At 45.4% G+C, this 11,654-nt stretch overlaps 1 protein-coding gene across 2 annotated transcripts in view; it reads right to left on the bottom strand.

The window, feature by feature from the left end:
- The window catches only part of ACACA (acetyl-CoA carboxylase alpha), a 252,226-nt gene that overhangs the window by 19,244 nt on the left and 221,328 nt on the right, over positions 1–11,654 (bottom strand). For both annotated transcript variants that reach the window (XM_070932018.1, XM_070932017.1), the window contains one exon: positions 8,623–8,735. In XM_070932018.1, the coding sequence (XP_070788119.1) occupies positions 8,623–8,735 (113 nt within the window). The remainder of the gene's footprint in view (positions 1–8,622; positions 8,736–11,654) is intronic.

Below are 11,654 nucleotides of genomic sequence, written 5' to 3' on the forward strand. Positions count from 1 at the left end.
TGGGTTGGTGTGTGTGTGTGTGTGTGTGTGTGTGTGTGTGTGTGTGTGTGTGTTGGTCTTTGGTATGTCTTTTAAACAACATTTCCTATTTTCCCTAAAAAAGAAACTGGCATGGGTTAGGGCTCTTCCTGACTTTCCACGGGTCAACCACACCAGGAAATCGTCCTTCATCTACAAATGGAATAATTTGGAGGACCTACCCATTTAATCCCTCTGTAGATCTCTCCCCCCAAAAAAGCCCCACATCTCCTTCAAAATCCCTATTAAGAGATTCCTTCTCCACTCCCCACGAATCTCTTAACCCTTAAGGATACAAGTGGGTCCTCTATTTCGGACTATAAAAAGGACCAGTTAATTCATTAAGCCGGTATGGTCACTAAGTTATGAAGTGAGGCATCATGGGCCTGCGCCTGATTTCGTTTAGTGACCGTTCGAAGGTACCAGTGGCACTGAAAAAAGTGACATGACCATTTTTTCACACTTACGACGGTTGTAGCGTCCCCATGGTCAAAATTTGGACGCTTGGCAACTGGCTCGTATTTAGGACGGTTGCACTGTCCCGGGGTCATGTGATCTCTTTTTGCAACCTTCTGACAAGCAAAGTCAACGGGGAGGCCAGATTCGCTTAACCATTGTGTTCCTGCCTTAATAACTTGCAGCGATTCACTTAACAGCTTTGGCAAGGTTGTAAAATGGGACAAAATTCCAGCTGTCTGAATAGAAATTTTGGGTTCAGTTGTGGCTGTTAAGTCAAGGAGGTAGTTAGTCTCTCCTTGCAGGACAGGTGACTCGGATCTTTTAGAACAGCAGTGTCAAACTCAAATTCGCGGGCCGAATCCGGTTTGTGGGGTGCATAGATCTGGCCTGCAGGGCCGCTCTCGAAACAGCAAAGGACTGGCCCGTGGGGTCTCTGCCAGCAAAAACCGAGCTTGATAATGTTGCATGCAGCTGTTCCAGGCTTTGTTTTCAGCCGCGACGGCCTCCTGCAGCCCTCTCCCAGTGAAAACGGAGCTTGGGAGGGCCGTGCGCACCCGTTCCAGCAGGGGTGAAATCCAGCAGGTTCTGACAGGTTCTGGGCAACCGGTAGCGGAAATTTTGAGTAGTTCAGAGAACTGGCAAATACCACCTCTGGCTGGTCCCAGAGTGGGGTGGGAATGGGGATTTTGCAGTATCCTTCCCCTGGAGTGGGGTGCGAATGGAGATTTTGCAGTATCCTTCCCCTGGAGGGGGGGTGGGAATGGGGATTTTGCAGTATCCTTCCCCTGGAGTGGGGTGGGAATGGAGATTTTGCAATATCCTTCCCCTGGAGTGGGGTGGGAATGGGGATTTTGCAGTATCCTTCTCCTGGAATGGGGTGGGAATGGGGATTTTGCAGTATCCTTCCCCTGCCATGCCCACCAAGCCACACCACGCCCACCAAGCCCCGCCTACAGAACCGGTAGTAAAAAAATTCGAATTTCACCACTGCGTTCCAGGCTTCGTTTTCAGCCACGACGGCCTCCTGCAGCCCTCTGCCAGCAAAAACGGAGCTTGGGGAGGCTGCATGTGGCCATCGCGGCCGAAAACGGGGCCCAGGAGTCCATTTTCGCTGGCAGAACGCTCGGGCCACAACAGGCGCCCCTGACACGAGTGATGTCATGCTGGCCATGCCCCCCCCCGGCTCCCCCGAGTTCAGAGACAATCTTGATGTGGCCCTCAATGAAATCGAGTTTGACACCCCTGTCCTAGAAGGATCTTCAGAAGGGCAGAAGAACAATGCCTTCTCCGTCATCTCTTCTAATGAAGAAATGAAGAAGCCAACCGAACAAGCCTTCCCCTTGACCTCTCCGCCAACTGTTCCTCTTTGCTTAGCCGCTAATGAAGACACAGGAACCAATGCAGTACGAATGAAGGTTACTTTGACCTTTCTTTCTACCTGAAGAAACCTAAGACACTAAAATATCATTACACGATGAGTTGTGCAAAAACAGTGCTCTTCCTGCCTACCCAGTCAATGGTACAGGTGGTCCTCGACTTACAACAGCTCATTTAGTGACTGTCCAAAGTTACAATGGCACTGAAAAACGTGACTTATGGCCACGTTTCACACTTCCAAACCTTTGCAGCAGCCCCATGATCATGTGATCAAAATTCAGATGCTTAGGCAACCGGTTCATAGTTATGACGGTCGCAGTGTCCCAGGGTCGTGTGATTCCCCTTTTGCGACCTTTGGACAAGCAAAATCGATGGGGACACCAGATTCACTTAACAACCGTGTTACTAATTTATCAACCGCAGTGATTCACTTCAGAACTGTGCCAAGGAAGGTCGTAAAATGGGGCAAAACTCACATAACAAATGTCTCACTTAACAACAGACATTTGGGGCTCAATTGTGGTCGTAAGTCAAGGACTACTTGTATCTGCAGAGCCAATGACATGCACATCACAAAATGATGCCACTAACCTAAATACAGCTATTTCACCAATTATGGGACGACACTGCAAGCCATGAATCATCGTGGCTTAGTCATCATCATGGCTTGTTATGCAGGCCCATTTCATACATTTTAATGGCAACTGTTCTTTGGAAGACAGCATCCGTAGGCTTAGGAGGAAATTTATACAAGTCCTGGCTTATTTTCTAAAGCTGGCTTGTTGAAGCTGATCACAGTTAAGATTCTACTGTACACTATTCCCAATCCTAAGAACTAAACATGAAATGAAAAGTGTCAGTAAAGGAGAATATTTGTAGCTCAGGGTCGAAATGAGGGGTCCTTGGTGCTCTCTGAGCTTGGTTGTTTTCTTGCAGATTTTTCATTATCCAAACTAGCTAACATCATCAGTGTTAGTAAGGCAGGGGTCTCCAACCTTGGCGACTTTACGACTTGTGGACTTCAACTCCCAGAATTCTTCAGCCAGCCAATAAATCCATGGTGGGACAGTAGTTAGAATGCAGTATTGCAGACAAACTCTTCCAACAGCCAGGAGTTCAATTCTGACCAGCTCAAGGTTGACTCAGCCTTCCATCCTTCCGAGGTCGCTAAAATGAGGACCCAGATTGTTGGGGCAAGATGCTGACCTTGTAAACCACTTAGGTAAAGGTTCCCCTCGCACATATGTGCTAGTCGTTCCTGACTCTAGGGGGCAGTGTTCATCTCCGTTTCAAAGCCAAAGAGCCAGCGCTGTCCGAAGACGTCTCCGTGGTCATGTGGCCGGCATAACTAAACGCCAAAGGCGCACAGAACGCTGCTACCTTCCCACCAAAAGTGGGCCCTATTTTTCTACTTGCATTTTTTACGTGCTTTCGAACTGCTAGGTTGGCAGAAGCTGGGACAAGTAACGGGAGCTCACCCCGTTATGCGGCACTAGGGATTCAAACTGCTGAACTGCCGACCTTTCGATCAACAAGCTCAGCGTCTTAGCCACTGAGCCGCCGTGTCCCTTAAACCACTTAGAAAGGGCTGTAAAGCACTGTGAAGCGGTATATAAGTCTAAGTGCTATTGCTAAGTGCTACATCAATGTCAAAAGCTGTTGTCCATGAATGACAAAAAATTCCAGTAATTCAGCATCCTATGCTGGCTAACAGACATCACAACCTTTTCCTCAGATGTACAGACAGTCCTCGACTTACGACCACAACGGAGCCCAAAAATTTCCATTGCCTAGTGGTTAAATGAGTTTTGCCCCATTTTACGACCTTTCTTGCCACAGCTGTTAAGTGAATCACTGCAGTTGTTAAGTTAGTCGCACGGTTGTTATTGAAGCTGGCTTCTCCATTGACATTGCTTGTCAGCAGGTCTCAAAAGGGGATGACGTAACCCCGGGACACTGCAACCGTCATAAATACGAGTCAGTTTGCCAAGTGTCTGAATTGTGATCACATGACTGTGGGGATGCTGCAATGGGCATAAGTCACCTTTTTCAGTGCCATTGTAACTTCAAACAGTGGTGAAATCCAAATTTTTTTACTACCAGTTCTGTGGGTGTGGCTTGGTGGGCGTGGCATGGCTTGGTGGGTGTGGCAGGGGAAGGATATTGCAAAATCTCCATTCCCACCCTACTCCTGGGGGAAGAATATTACAAAATCTCCATTCCCACCCCACTCTGGGGCCAGCCAGAGGTGGTATTTGCCGGTTCACCGAACTGCTCAAAATTTCCGCTCCCGGTTCTCCAGAACCTGTCAGAACCTGCTGGGTTTCACGTCTGACTTCAAACAGTCGCTAAACAAAAGGTTGTAAGTCAAGGACTAGCTATATAAACAATTCCAGCACCGAACAATAGGACTTTCTCAAAATAACAAAGAAACTTGGTAGGAATAGAGCCCAGTGAGAAAGACTAACCAGAAGACTCTATCACATGTCAGTTCCATTTTTTCTTCTAGGGTCGAACAAGCTGGGTTAATATGCTAAACCATGGACTGTTTAACCATAGTTTATTGATTAATCACAGTTGCCAAGGTTCACCCAACATGCTAACAGAAATCCAAGTAAAAGTACATTAGTCTGGCAGGAATTCAGTTCCCGAATCCCATTTCTTGCACCTGTAAAGAATAGCACTTGGAAACACGACAGAACTAGGGTTAGGATCCTTGTCATTTGCCAGAAAGGCTGTCAAAACTATGACACCGGCCAATTTAGTAGAAAACACAAACCTTAATCAGTTTGTTTTTCACCTCCCTGCAAACCTTCATCTATAGAGAAAAAGCAGATGTAGGAGATGACGGGCTGAGCACATGGGAGGGGTCAAATGCGTCATCACTTTGGAATCCGTTTGTGCTCGCTCAGATGAGATCTATGCACAGCCCACTTTGAATTCCGTTAACTCTTATCTCCCGCCAATTTGCCTTGACCGTTAGTAGTTCAGATTCTTGTTTAGAGATAGCATGGAATAAACCTGTACTCATCTGAACAACCCTGGTTCCAGATTCCTTGCGTCTGACATTAAACTTGATAACAATGAACGGCTTGACATTTTGGATAATAATAACAATAGTTTGGAAACTCTTCAGTTCTGCCCTTTAATCCATATATGGCGGATTATATGATTTTTGTTAGTTGCGAAGTTGTGTCTGACCCATTGCGACCCCATGGACAACCTTCCTTCCTGTCCTCTACCACCCTCTGGAGTCCATTTAAGCTCACGCTGACTGCTTTAGTGACTCCATCCAGCCACCTCGTTCCCTGCCGTCCCCTTCTTCTTTTGCCCTCAATCTTTCCCAGCATTAGGCTCTTCTCCGGTGAGTTCTTCCTTCTCATTAGGTGGCCAAAGTATTTGAGTTTCCTCTTCAGGATCTGGCCTTCTAAAGAGCAGTCAGGGTTGATCTCCTCTAGGACTGACCGGTTGGATCGCCTTGCAGTCCAAGGGACTCGCAGGAGTCTTCTCCAGCACCAGAGTTCAAAGGCTTCAATTCTTTGGCGCTCAGCCTTCCTTATGGTCCAACTTCCATATTTTGGTACCCAGATAATATGGTTCCCAGTAGCAAACAGTTCCACTGGTTTGTACTAAATCAAAACCACATTTGCAAGTATGTTTTTCAAGGTTAGCTCCATTTTTTCCCCTTCCCTACGTGCTTCTGGTTGACTCATTTCTCCCAACGAACGGAGCATAGCAAATATCCCACCGGTTCCTTACAGCTTTTGAAAGATTTACCCTGCCTACAGCCCAGGCACTTTTCCCCCACCACCCCATGTCGTTGCCCCTTTCCTGCTTATGCCGAGGCGCCACACTATGACAAGACTGAGTGACATTGTAATAAACACAAAACCAATGAAGATTTCAGTTAGGGCACGCGAAAATGGATAATTAGCAGCTCAGTGTCACATTATTCAATATTTCCCCAACCTGCCTGCACTTCGGGGCCAACCGAAGAACTGAGTTTTGAATGAAAACGCAATCCTTTTCTGAGATAGCCCCCCCCCCTTCCGCACACTCCCTACACACACCCCTAACCTTCCACCTTCTACCAGCAGCTGGGGTGGGGTGGGGAACCTGGCGCTCTCTCTCGCCCCGAAAACCGCCGTTTGGTGGGAATGATAGCAGCCATCCAGGGGTTAACAGAGGCAGTGAACCCCCGGCTAATGAACAAGTTATGCAGCAGGCAAGCCGAGATAAATGGAACCGCTCTTCACTTCTGCTGGAGTCAGCATGAACCGCAGCCCTGCGGCTTGTTTGTGCCAAATGGAGTGCACAAAATATCAAAGGGCAGTGATCCAGAAGACGACCGGCTCTGACAAATTTTAAATTGGCCAGAAAGGGGGGAAAACACACACACACAACAAAAGCACACAGACACACAGAGCGAGAGAGAGGAGAAATTATGCAATCCGCAACGTCCTCTGAACCTGAGCCTTCCTGTGGGTGGGTGGGTTGTGGTGGGAAGCCGATGCCAATGATTGCCCAACAGAGGGGCGCAATTATGATCCATCTCAGCAAAGATACTTATCAGGCTCGGAAGCTTTTAAAGCACTTGGGCTCTGTGGAGGGGGTGAAAGGGTTGGCCTAGGATTCATGGCCTGCTTTGGTGGGAAAAGCTGGTGGAGTTTGTGGAAATTAAAATACACCCTCATCCCACAGATCGTAGAAATGATCTGAAACCTAAACCTTTTTTTTTTGGTTTTGATAGCTATGCGTCTTTTAGGCTGGGAATTGTGCCATTTGTAGAAAGGAATGAGGAAGGAATGGGGTTTAAGGATGGTCCCGCAACCGGATCGCCCGATCCGGTAGCGATCTTGGCTGGTGGTTCGGCCAGGGAGCGGCCAGTGTGAGGGAAGGAGGAAGCCGATTCCCTCTTTCTTCTCTCTGCTCCTTCTCCTTCCCTTGTGCCGGCCACTCCGTTGCCCGTTTCTCCATTGCAGCGCAGTGCCCAGGATCCACTTTGATAGCGGGGGCAGGGGTATAATTTAACAACCGGTTCGCCCAGGGTCAGGTTGGCCATTGTAGGAGGCTCGTCTCACATGTGCGGTGGAGCTAGAGGACAGGGATGGGCCACACCTCCCACGTCAGCCAACCTGACAAGTGGTGCGTTGCCCCCGGTTTGGACCGGTTCACAAGAACCAACAGTAAAACCAGCAGGAGGCTCCGCCCACTGACCCGGATGTCATCATAGGTGATCTGCGCATGTGCAGAAGCGTGGGCACAATGCGAATCGGTAGTAAAGCTAAGTAGAACCCACCTCTGAACCTGACTCTGGGCAAACTGGTTGTTAAATTATTTGAATCCTACCACTGGTTACAACCATGGACGTCTTCCAAGAATTAATCTTGGAGGTTCTGTTAGGAGAACAGGACCAATTTCATCATAGGAAATCTCTCTGAGTCGTATTTTTATACGTGACAGATGTTGGAAATCCAAGGGCTACCCCTTCTCTTTCGTACACAAGGGAGTGACCCTTCAAAGACCGCCATTTATCATCTGCAATTTTTTATGTCCTTTCATTAAAAATAATTTCACTGTGTTAACAATCTTCTGCCTGACTGATCAGTGACATCCTTTAAAATCAATGAATACATCCAGTGATTCTATGTGCTGTTTCCATTTCACCCCCTCCCTTCTCAAGCCCACTCATTGTTGGGTTCTGTTTTGGGTTTTTTGGTGGCTGTTTACCCATCCAAACATAGTGGTAAAACATGGCTTTATTTCTTAGGCAGCATAAGTTTGATTTATGAGCAGAAAAAAAACAGTACATATGTAAAATGCAAATGCACATATACAGTTGCATATGTTGCATATCCCTGTTCCTTAGCATTTAATAAAAATCTGTAAATTTAAATCACCTTTTCTTATTCAACGTCAAAATTATTTTATGAACCAGGTGCTAAGCTGGATGAATTCTGATCACATGACCATGGGACTGCTGCGATGGTCATAAGTCTAAAAAATTGGTTGTAAGTCACTTTTTTCAGTGTCTGTGGAGATTCTCAGTCATCCAGCTCATGATTGTCCCAAAGGTGCTTTTTCAAGAGGCAACTGGACTTTCTGGTTTTTCTTTGAAGACGTTTTGCTTCTCATCCAAGAAGCTTCTTCAGCTCTGGCTGGATGGTGGGGAATGGAAGGATTTATATGCCTTGCAGACAGCTGGTCATTTGCATCTTTTTAGAGAGTCGTTGAGGCCGCTTGGAGGTTTCTCTGTGTCCTCAGGGTCAACGTGAGTAGTGCAAATGGGTGTGGAACCCTCTTGGAATTGCTGAAAGGACTGTGTTGTGGAGCTGTGTTTTCTGCAGGATGTTTTTCTCTGCCCTGTGAAGCAACAGTGAAGGGACACAGGGGAGAAAACATCCTGCAGAAAGCACAGCTCCACAGCACAGTCCTTTCAGCAGCTCCAAGAGGGATCCACACCCATTTGCACTACTCAGGTTGACTCTGAGATGCAGACAAACCTCCAAGCGGCCTCAAGGGCTGTCTAAAATAATGCAAATGACCAGCTGTCTGCAAGGAGTATAAATCCTTCCATTCCCCACCATGCGGTCAGAGCTGAAGAAGCTTCTTGGATGAGAAGCGAAACGTCTTCAAAGAAAAATAAGGAAGTCCAGTTGCCTCTTGAAAAAGCACCTTTGGGACTTTTCTTCAGTGCCACTGAACAGTTACTAAACGACCTGTTGTAAACTAAGGACTATCTGACATAAGCAACCCACCAAGACTTACCAAGTCGCTCTGCCAGCCCCATATAGATGGGATCCACACGCCTCATGGTTTTTACTAAGTCTTTCTTTCGGAATTTGATTTCCACTGTCCCTTCAGGTTCCAAAACGCCACCTCTGGAAAAAAAGATGTTTTAACAGAAATTAGCATACAAAACATTGAGGGGGTAGGCAGAACATAAAGACCCCTAAGCAGCCTTTTAGAAATTCTGACCTCTTTAAAAACTCTCCTAGCTGTTATCTCAAAGGTGCTTTTTTTCAAGAAGCAACTGGACTTTCTTTGATGACGTTTCACTTCTCATCCAAGAAGCTTCTTCAGCTCCCACTGGATGGTGGGGAATGGAAAGATTTCTATTCCATTTATATTTCTATTCCATTCCCCACCATCCAGTCAGAGCTGAAGAAGCTTCTTGGATGAGAAGTAAAACGTCTTCAAAGAAAAACCAGAAAGTCCAGTTGCCTCTTGAAGGAGCAACCTTTGGGACAACCATGACCTGGATGACTGAGAATCTCCATAGATATCTCCTAGCTGTTAATGGAAGAAACAAAGTCTGAAAGAATGGGTTAAAACATGTCAGTATAGAACAAGCTGAGCCAGTTAGAAAGAAAGCTGAAAAAAAGAAAACATCGCTAAAAAAATCCTAACAGTGACATAATGGTTAGAATGCAGTACTGCAGGCTACTTCTGCTGACTGCTGGCTGCCTGCAATTTGGCAGGTCAAATCTCACCAGGCTCAAGGTTGATTCGGCCTTCTATCCTTCCGAGGTGGGTAAAATGAGGACCCAAATTGTTGGGGGCCATATGCTGACTCTGTAAACCGCTTAGAGAGGGCTGTAAAGTACTTTATTTAATATAAAGTGCTGTTGCTATTGCTAAAACCTTGAAGAAAACCAGGTAAAGAAGGGAACTAAGTTGAAATTTATACTTTATATTTATTTGAATTAGCCAGACAACTTTCACTGCAAAATTGAAGATTTGAAGCCTGGTGGCTCAGCAGACTGATAGCATTGTGATTAACACCAGCTGTCTGCAATTACTGTAAGTTCGAATCTCACCAGGCTCAAGGTTGACTCAGCCTTCCATCCTTTCTAAGATAGGTAAAATGAGGACCCAGTTTGTGGGGGCAATAAGCTGACTTTGTATACATATACAAAAGTATGAAGGCTATTGCGTAACGCATTGTAAGCCGCCCTGAGTCTCCGGAGAAGGGCGGCATATAAATCAAATTAAAAAAAAAAAAGAAGGGGGGAAAAAATCCTAATAAACAGAAGGAATGTTTTTAAGCTGCTGGAAACTTCACAAAATGAAGCATGGTAAGAACCTAAAGTGAGATAAAAGCATATTTTAATAATCAAAGTACAGATATAAATGCTGTGTCCTTCTGGTAAACTAGCCTTACATTGTACATTTAAACTAGCCTTACCTTGTACAAGGGAACAGATAGGGGAATCATTGTGTACATATACTACATCAGTGGTGGGTTGCTACTGGTTCGCGCGAATCAGTAGCAGCGGATGTCATCAAATACAATCTGCGCATGCATAGATGTGGTGTGCATGCGAGCGAACCGGTAGCAAAGCTAAATGAAACCCACCCCTGTACTACATACAGGCAATCCTTGATTTATTACCACAATTGAGCCCAAAATTTCTGTTACCAAGCAAGACAGAGTTCTGTCCCATTTTGCAACCTTTCTTGCCACAGTTGTTAAGTGAATCAATGCAGTTCAGTTAGTAACACTCCTATCTCTGCTGTTCCTTGAAACTACAAGCAATTGGCTGAAATTTGAGAACAGCTGGGGGATGATGTACTTTTTTTTTTAACCTCTTTCTATACCCTTGAAAAAATAACTAGCAGATTTCAGTTTCTTTTGGAGATAATAAAGACAATATTGTTGCTTTTTTATAGTACATTAGGCAAGTTGCTTGGCTGTCCCCATATGTGCGTTATATTGATAATGATTATGTTGTTTTGGGTTAGTTTTATGAGATGTATTAATGGTTATGGAGCATAATGTTATGAGTAGTTAGTTATAATTTAGATCTTAAATGTTGTTTTATGATTCGTACCGAGACTTAAGCATTTTAAATATGATAAGATTAGTTCTAATTTTCTTTTTCATTTTTTGCAACAATAAAGTATTAGAAAGAAATTACATCAAGGGATGTAGGACTGTCTGTTTGTCTCTCTTTCTGTCTGTCTGTCTGTCTATCTGTTCGTTAGCTAGAATTCTCTCTGAAAACTGAAGGGAATGCATCTAAAATTGGCGTGGAGGAAGAAACTGGAAAAATAAAGATGGGATATGAGCCAGCTGTGTGCAGCAGCTGCCAAAAAAGCCAACACAGTTCTGGGCTGCATAAACAGAGGGATAGAATCAAGCAGAGGGAGTCAAGCTATTCTCCAAAGCACCTGAGGGTAGGACAAGAAGCAATGGGTGGAAATTAATCAAGGAGAGAAGCAACTTAGAACTAAGGAGAAATTTCCTGACAGTTAGAACTAGTGGTGGGTTGCTACCAGTTCGTCCCGGATCGGGTGAAGCACGGGCATGGTTGAAACCCACCCCTGGACTGGTCCTTGCACTTATGACTGTCTTGTGGATGCTTGGTACAATAGTTCCAGCATCCTGGGATCATGTGATCGCCATCTGCAACTTTTCTAGCGGGTTTAAAGAAACAGCCACAATAAACTCAGCGATTGTTTCTGTAGTTCTGATAAAGGACTAACAGAAAGTTGATTGCAAGGATTCAGGGGTTAGTGTGATGAACTGCCACGAAGTCCGTGTGGGTCCATATCAAATATTAGTGATAACTGCTACAAAACATTGCAGGTACTCTGGCTTCATAAGGATTTCAAAATAACAGGGTTGGAAGGGAGCTTGGAGGTCTTCTAGTCCAACCCTCTGCTTAAGCAGGAAATCTTACAGTATTTCAGACAAATGGCTATCCAGTCTCTTTTTAAAAGCCTCCAGTGATGGAGCACTCACAACTTCTGAAGGCAAACCATTCCGTTGTTTTATTGTTCTCACTGTCAGGAAA

The sequence above is a fragment of the Pituophis catenifer genome, unplaced genomic scaffold, assembly GCF_029215685.1.
Source record: "Pituophis catenifer annectens isolate HBS135680 unplaced genomic scaffold, rPitCat1.0.hap2 SCAF_1, whole genome shotgun sequence".
Taxonomy (NCBI): Eukaryota; Metazoa; Chordata; class Lepidosauria; order Squamata; family Colubridae; genus Pituophis; species Pituophis catenifer.